The sequence below is a fragment of the Aulostomus chinensis genome, chromosome 5 (genome assembly GCF_037954235.1).
Source record: "Aulostomus chinensis isolate RoL2024-O1b breed Wild chromosome 5, RoL_Achi_v1.0, whole genome shotgun sequence".
NCBI classification, from domain to species: Eukaryota; Metazoa; Chordata; class Actinopteri; order Syngnathiformes; family Aulostomidae; genus Aulostomus; species Aulostomus chinensis.
The window spans coordinates 10,625,626-10,634,516 of NC_141324.1; the positions used below are offsets into that span (position 1 = coordinate 10,625,626).

The window sequence follows — 8,891 nt, forward strand, 5'->3', positions numbered from 1 at the left end:
CTTAGCTTAATTCAAGTTAATGAGATGCAAAGTGCATCTTAGAAAGCACTTCGAAAATGACCCATGGTCTGAGTCACACCACCTGATGATGGCGTGTGCTACAAGTGACAAGGACCCATTTACCAGGTGGGACCTTACAGGTTCGAGGAATCCATTTCTGAACTTTATTAATAACATCTCAGCTTCCATGGTTTTCTATCAGAATCTCCTCAGAGTGGTCAAGTGCTCTGGTTTGTGCTTCTGTTGCCACCTTGTGGTTAACATATGTACATGCACTTGACTTTACTTCCTCGTCCACTCAGCTTTGTTAGCATAGCTGAGCAGAAACCTGTTGGACCGGAGCTGGCTGAGCAAAGACGTGCTAATTAGGTCCAGCTCCAAGGCAACCTGGAAGCTGCAGTCCGGGTGCGTCCCCTGTCTCGTCAGTTCCATCGACATGGACACCACACTGGCGCTGGCATGGTGGTTTCTCACCCATGTCGCAACCAAGATTCTCTTATTTCTGCTAAAAACCCTTGCGTGTTTTTTTTATGTACAATCTGCACTTTTATCATTTCACTGTTTTCATGTTTTTACTTTTGTTTCTGCTTGTTAGTTTTTTATATTTTTTGTTTGATTGAAAAGAATGTTTGCTTGGGGAAGACAAAATGATTGGCACTGCTGAAGCGTCTGCTTCACTCCTGCTTTCATTCTTCTTCATGTGACCGACAGCTGCTGATAACCTTCACGTCTGGATCGTTTACTGCGGCTAAACCTCAACTACTCCACTACTTTCAGAGTGGCAATGCAGGTGAGGAGGAGGTGAGGAGGAACTTTACCGATGGTGAGGTCGTGGACTGGCTGGAACCTCTTGTCTGTGAACTGTAGTAATAGACATGATTTCCCAACACCTGGAAAACAAGTACACACAAACATGTTAAAATACTTGTAAAACCAATACAATGCACCCAGGCTGCAGTGACCACAGTGACACACACGAGCGGGAGCTGGCGAAGGTGTGGTGAAGGAAGAGTCCACACACGTCGACTGTCACATTTGCAGGCTCTGAGCTCGGCCCTGTTGTTGGGGACTGATGCTTTGCTTAAAGTTTCTGTATCCAAGTTATTCCAGTATAATACATGGAAATGTCATGTAAAAATATTGGAGACATCATCCAGAACAAAAGCTCCAGCGTAGCTTCAGGCACCAGAGTGAGCTCACTACTGCTGCCACCTTTGATAGAACTCAGTTTCTTCTTCTTGACAGCAGCGGCCATGTGGCAGCAGGACCGCACCGGTCCGTGTCCGTCTCGCTCTTTCAGTCAGGCCATCGGCAGGGTTTCATACAGGTTCTGCTGACCGGCTTTGTTAACGGGCTCAGATTCTGCTGCTTGGGTCGCTGTCTCCTGGTCCATGTGTCTCTATCATGGGTATCTTGATGATGCGGCTCTACTGTGTCCTTTTCTGCCTGTTTTGGTGATCAGGAGTCAATAAATGGAATTTCACCTTGAAAACTGAGCGGATTCACTGCCATTCATGTGGGGCCTTCCTGTCTGGCAATGTCTGCTCTGTGCAGCTTGAGGGCCTTCACAAACAGACACGCAGGAATTCACCGGGACACACCTGAAACACGCCGCGGAGCTTCTGGTGGAATCACAAAGTGCCTCGAAGGCTGTGATCAGCTGTATAGCTGTGACCTGACCGGTTATGATGATTTAACATGAGTCAGGCTCCCTGAAAAATGTCCGGTTCAAAACTAAGGGGCTGTTTAGCTGTAATGATTAATCTGACTGGTACTGCAGTTTCCCGCCTAGATGTAACTTGACATAACAGACAGAGAACAGGTAACAGAGACCCAGGGACCAGCATGGACGCTTGGACATGTGGACATCCTTCAGATAGAATGGCACAGGAAGCAACAGGGGAGAAAGGCAGGTTCCATTCAACCTCAAACTACAGGAACGCTTCCCGGGATTGGGAGACTAACACTGACGCAGGCTAAACCAGCTGCAGAGATGAGGTCACAGCAACATCGGAGACGGGGAGGACTCGACCTCCATCATCCATTCAACAGCAAGTTACAACACGTGTGGTCAATTCCAGGTTCCAGAAACTCTCACTCGGACCTTGTCTGTCTCCACGTAGGAAAAGCCGGGGAGCCCTGTGTTTGCCATTAGCCACAGAGCAGCCCCACAACAGACTGCCAGACACTCCACAACATGTCTGAGTGAGAAAAGCTCTGCTTTATCTGCGATCGAGACCAAATACAGAAGCAGGAGGAGCAAAATAGCAGTTATTTGTTTTCACTGGCTGCCTGGTCACTGTTCAGGTCTTACCAGGACCAGGCTAACGTGCTGGCTCAGGTGCTCATTCACTGCTACACGCCATTACAGCACAAACAGCGCTAGCAGGCCAGGGCAGTGACGGCCAACATTGAGGAGATGTCTCCTCATCCCGAGATGTTACAAACATTCCACTCACTCACAGCCCACCAGAATAACTCTTTCTGGACCGCTCACTCCCTCCCTCTCCCTGACTCCGTCCCTCCCTGTCAAGGTGAGCAAACCTGCCGTGATTCCTTCTCCTCCACAACACAAACAGCATCCTCACTGACCTTTGACCTTGTGGTCACCTCATCCTCACTGTCTGAGGCTCGGAAAACATGGCTGCTGCTCCACGAATCAAACACCGGAATTCTCGCCACTATCCACTTGATCAAAAGCAGTTTGCATTGAGGAGAACTTGTGAACTGTAGTGTCATGGCTAGAAATGCTGCAACAATCAGCGCATCTGAACATGAATAAAAGCTTCTGAGAAACATCAGGGCGCTTTGCCACTGACTGGCTGGGGTTCGCTTTACACCTGACAGTTTTCAGAAATTCATTTTACAATCAATAATCGATCCAAAATACTTGAATGGAGCCGAGCTTAGCAACCGAGTCCACGTGACCCAAGTAGATCACCGCAGCTTCTTTGTTTACATCATGACCCAACACATAAAAATGCTTGCCGTGTTATCGTGAATGATAAGTTCATGGCTATGACATCATCAGTGATTAACTAAGGTTTCATGACACAAATGTAAAAAGTAAAATGTCTGATGTCATGTGACTGTCATGTGACTTGATGCTGCTAGACGGTTATTGATTGGGTGTGTCAGGACTCAACGTGGCCGTCACGAGGGTGAGGACAGACGGCCAAAAGTTGTCTGACCACAGACGCTGAGACTCGCCTCCCATGATGACGGACAGAAAACATCTGGAATGATGCAACAGCCGCTGGGACACCAGTCTGGACTGGTGGCAGTATTCTGTTATTGTTACTCTATTCTGGTACAATACTGTTACTGTAATCCATTACTGTACTCTGTTACTGTTACACTCGTACATTACTCAATTTGTGACAGTCTTCTGTAACTGACACAATATTCCATTTCTGTTGCAGTATTCTGTTACTACTGCAGTATTCTGTTACTACTTGCAGCATTCTGTTACTACTGCAGTATTCTGTTGGGCTTGACAATCATTATGAACTCCTACTCACAATGATACCACAGTTATCCACTGTACCACAGCCGAAGGCCTGGTGCAGTGTCCCGCCTGCAGCCCATCTGAATGGTTACCCATCATGAGTAATAGGTAACCACGGTGTCCATGGTAACAACAGAAGAACATCACAATCCTCTACGCTGAACATGCAATAAAGGTTTAGGATCCATGACTATGCTGATGAGCATGTCCAGTTCTACGGTTCCACCCCTGAGCACCGCTGCAGTGATGTCCAGTTTAGCGATGGCACCAGCGCCACTGGAACTTCTCTTCCAAGCAAAAACAAACCAGCTGTCTGCGTCTCCGCCTGGTGGGCTGGTGGCGCCACCGACGTGGGGCCTGACGCCAGGAGAAAACATTGCCAAAGTGGTGCTGTGGCGCTGAGCAGCAGTGGGAGGGCTCTTTCTCAGAGCAGATTCAAGAGCCTGGTTCTGACAAGGCCCTGACTGGAAGGTGATCGATCTCATTGCTTTCTGGGGTTCATACAGCTTTTAACATGTGCATTCCTGCCATGAGCACACATATGCACATGTACGGATCTCAACACGTCATTGTCATGCCATAGACCCTAGTCCTCCGTGGTGCTGACCGGTCCGGGTCACTCGCCAGCCATTTCACAACTGTTGTGGTTTCATGTCTGCAGCAGTTACACAATGCTACCAAAGGGATGCTTGCTTTTTTGTGGTCATGTATGATAATATAATTACACATGTTGACATCAATATTGCGACTCAATTAACTGGATGGAGCTGCAGGGCCTGGAGGCAGTGGTGGGTGCCAGCAACATCACCAGAACTGTGAAACACACGAGACCCACACTTACTTGGTTCTACTGGGTAGATGTAGAACCGGGAGGCTGCAGCCTGCTCCTGGGCTCTGAGCTCCACCTACTAGCCTACTGAATATTTTGGCCTTTGATGTTTTGCATGTTTTATGCACCCTTTGAGTCTTGTAGCTTCACCCAGAACCTCCAGCGGGCTCGGCTAAGCCGGGTTCTGACTGCAAGGCCAATTGGGTTTATATGGAGGTCTTTTCAGGTCAGATTTTGCAATCTGGACCCTGCCTATGGTATTTTATTTTGAAAAGCGACCAGCTGTACCATACCAGTTGTATGCAGATTTCCTTTCTGGTTCAACCTGTTTTAAGCAAATTGATCCACCGTCAAAAATAGACTCCTCACCATTACCGGCGAAGCGGTGCCGTGGCAGGTCACTGGTTAAGAACTGGGAGGACCTGACACTGACCAGCCAGGCCGAGCATGCTAAAAAAAAAAAAAAAACAACCCCCGGCCGAATCTTGTTCCTGGTGGGGGAACTGGTGCATCGCGAAAACAACTAACAGAACATTGTGACCCTAAAACAGTGACCTCTTCCACTCTGAGCAGGTGGTTTAGAAGCTGAGGAGCCGCTGGTTCAATCCCTGGTGCTCGAGCACAATGCAGGGCAGCCTCCGCAATCACTGTGTGTGTTTGTGTGTGGAACACTGCTGCTGCACCAATGTGCCTTCATGGTTAAACATGGGCGGCTGCTGGGGGTCCAGCTACAGCGGCGGCAAACCTAGCATGCCTCCCCACTCACCAACTGCTGGGAGCGGACAGTCAAAGAGGCCGCAGCTTACGCCTGCATATCAAAGGCTCCATCTTGAAGAAATGACCACTGGCATTCTTGTCCTGCGGGCTCTTTCAATGCTCATTATCTGTAGTAGTTAAACATCAGGTGGGCCGATCCATTGTTTTTGGCCGAAAGTCAAACTAGAGATTTTACAGGGACAGACACAATGACCTCGGCCTCCAACCTGCTGATGTATCACAGGTGCATGTGCCAGCAGGAGCAGTGGGCGGGGCACTCACCGACCCAGTTGCCATCTTCTGTGGATGCAATTTCAGAGGAGATGGTGGCGTGTAGGAATCACCTGTAAGGGCCCGTTGGTCTTTGAACTGGACCTGACAAAGCCGCATGGCACCTCTGCCAACATGGAGCACCCTGCTGAGCATGGAGGGAAGCAGCGGCTCTGAAGACTGAGATGGAGGGAAACATCCAGCCTGAAGGGTGAAGCAGCAGGACACACCTGTCTGCACATCTCAGTGAGCACACCGACCTTTGAACTGGTGCCCACTGAGACGCGCGGCTGACGCCTCCGGGCCGCCCCGCTGAGGAGGACGGCCTCACAGATGCTTCGATCCTCGCGCTCCTGCAGCCTCGTCAGCAACACGCAGCGCTCGGTTCCTATCTGGCACCAGTACCGAGCCGCCCTGCCGTGCTGACAGGTACGCCGGGGAGCTGCATCGGATGAAGACGGAACCGTTGAGAGCCACACCAGACCCCGGCCCAACCACAGGAGGGAGCTCGGACCTGTAGTTAGTCACAGCGCCGGCAGGAGCAGTAGCTAAGGCCGGCTCTCAGCACGTCTGCTGTATGCTAGTCGGACGCGCTGGCCCCCACGGGTCCTACTGCTCAGCTGCAGCGTCATCAGGCCTCAGACAAACGCGCTGGGTTCGTGTGACCGTCATTACCCAGCAGCCCCGCCAAGCCGCACCATCAGCGGGACCACATGCTGGGACTCCTGCAGTTCTGCCTGGACCCTCTTTAGGTTTCACCCGTGGTGGTGTAGCAGCTGGGAGTAGCACCAGTAAACCAGTAGCCAACCAGTTCAGCAGTAGCGTCACACGCCATTCAGCCAGCGCTGGTCTGGCGGGTCCCAGGTTAGCCCGGGCTCGCTGAGTTAAACCCGTCTGTCTGTCTACTGAAGCTCGTGCTGGTCCGGAGCAGCAGGTACGACAGCCGAGCCGAGCAGGCCGCCCGGCAGGCCAGCAGAACGACCCGTCACTTAGTTACCAGTGTCCGTGCTGACGGGCCGGACCAGTCGACACCGACGTCAGTCCACGGTGCTCATGTTCCACCGCAAACACCGACGGATCTGCGCCAGGTCTGGGATATCGCAGGCTCCGGCTCCGGTCTCGCCCTTTCCCACGACTCCCTCCGCTGTCCGGTCTTCAGTAAGCAGCCGCAGCCTGGAGGTGTCGTCGCTGCGGAACTGGTTCGCCCGCCCCTCCACCTCGGCTTACGGCCGAGACGGTTGCTGGCGTGGTATTATTCGGTGCGCCAGCTCGACGGGTCTCTGGCGAGCGTCAGCGTTAGCTGGCCCGGCTAACACCCCCACCCTCGTCGCGGGTGGACTCAAGGGCCCCTCGTCGCCACGGAAGGTCTCAGCGCCGCCGGGCTTGTGGGGGGGGGCGGTGAAGCGTTGACATGTTGGGCGACATGTCAACGGTGCAGCGGAGCTGTCAACCCACCCTGCGCCTTCGCTTTCACCACGTCATTGGACCATCCAACACTGCGGAAATGGACCGCTAGCTACCAGCTAACGCTAGCTAATGCTAGCTGACGGGCTCGCTGCGGCTGCGGCTTACCTGTGTCTCCGATGATGATGTATTTGAAGAGGTACGCGTACGCCATGGCCCTGGATCGGCGGAGTCACTCGTCACGACCGCTACACCTTCGTTGAACCGCGAACAGCGAGGAAGGAACTCGGCTTTCAGCCCCGGAGCCTGTTTTTCTCAGTGGCGCTGACGGAGGAAGGAACAATAAACAGGCAGCGAACCTCAGCACGACGTCACTCGGCTCTACGTCACTCGGCCCGCCCTCGCCACGCTACACGATGCCTACTTCATGTCCCCTCGGAAAAACTCGAGACGTGTTTGACCGTTTGTGTTTACATGGAAATATAAAGTGCACTTGCGTTGTAGAATAGTCATAGAAACCACGACCAGTACACTCCAGGGGAGGCGTCATGGCCACCAGACCTCTCAACTATGGGAAATAACAAAAGTTCTGTTTTTTAGGGTTTTAAAAAGATGCCGTTGTGCCCCAGGCCGATATGCCGGTAGTGTCTGTTCCCGACGATGTAAACTCAACTTTGACTCAACTGTTTTGGTTTATGATTTTAAAAACCGAATTGCAGGCCACTGAACAGTAAGAACAGACAGGGAGCCGTGATGCTCAGAGCTCCCAGAGACAGTCAGAGTTGAGAGACCTTTATTTTTTATATTTCTCCTCTTATTACTATTATTATTGTATATTACTATTATAATTGTCCTGTAACATTTACAGCCTGGTATGGGGCCAACAGACCTCTTGTTATTGGTCATAGTTTTATTTTGCAATTTAAGAACTGTTTTAGTGACATAATGAAGTGAAATTGTATTTTAATATTTCTTTTAAATGAAAGTACTACCTAATATATTGCATTTTTGATGTAACTTTTACAACCCTGTTTGCAACCATGAGTACTTCCATCCATCCATCCATTCCTCCATCATCCCTCCATCTTCCCCCTCTTCTCCTGTTCAGGGTGGTGGGGGTGGAGCCTATCCCAGCAGCCTTCCCCCTGGACAGGTCACCAGTCCATGGCAGGGCCAACACATAGAGACAGACAACCATTGGCTCTCCCAGCCACACCTACGGTCAATTTAGAGTCTGGATTAACCTGGTCCCCTCTTGATGTCTTTGGACTGTGGAGGAAGCTGGAGTACCAGAGAGAACCCAGCAGGAACAGGGAGAACATGGAGACTCACCCAGAAAGACCCTGTGCTGCAGCCGGGGCTCCACCCACAACCTTCTTGCTGGGGGGCCACCGTGAGGACCACTGGTATGTAATATAGTATAATTATATGTATAAATATTGATGTATAATATAAGCACACAGATATGGTATAATATGATTTATACCATGGTCTGGATGAACGCTCAACTCTGATTGGCTGGCAGGTGTCTGTTAAAAGTGATATATGGACACCTAATAAAGAAGTTCTGTTTGCCTGATATCATCTTTGATATCATTGTGCTGGATCAACTGCCAGTTGGTAACCACGGCAATGGAGGCTCAGAGCAGGCCACCCCAGTGGAGACACAGACATGTTGACAGGCTTGCTTTTTTTCCTCAAGCAACACACATATGCTGAATTTCAGTGGTTGTTAATATTTGCTGTAGACTGTTAGTTTAATAAAGCGTTGATAATTTAAAAGCTGTTAATACTTGCTGTACCTTAATAAAACGATTTAGGAAACTATCTGTGACCTTGGATTCTTTGAAACTAATTTTCGCATCATACGTGCACAATGAATTGTTTCTTGTATCAACGTAACGTGACGCCTTCATCCCACTTTGTACCCTACTAGACTACAACAGCTGCAGACGAGAGATTAAATAGTCCGCTCAGCTGTGGCTTGTTATAAACTAATGATTTTAACTGTGAAACACATTAAAGCATGAATAACTGAATATTTATTTTTTAGTACGTGACGATGGTATAAGCGGGATAACGCCCTTTGAGGTGTCCATGAACAGAAATATATGGACGACAAAG

General features: G+C 50.2%; 1 protein-coding gene across 1 annotated transcript in view; it reads right to left on the reverse strand.

The window, feature by feature from the left end:
- Positions 1-7,149, reverse strand: part of rab2a (RAB2A, member RAS oncogene family) — a 33,571-nt gene extending 26,422 nt beyond the window's left edge. The window contains exons 1-2 of the mRNA XM_086203090.1: positions 6,936-7,149; positions 819-890 (exon numbers count right to left, since the gene is read on the reverse strand). Coding sequence (XP_086059216.1) covers positions 819-890; positions 6,936-6,981 — 118 coding nt within the window. The 5' untranslated portion in view covers positions 6,982-7,149. The remainder of the gene's footprint in view (positions 1-818; positions 891-6,935) is intronic.
- Between the last annotated feature and the right edge of the window lie 1,742 nt (positions 7,150-8,891).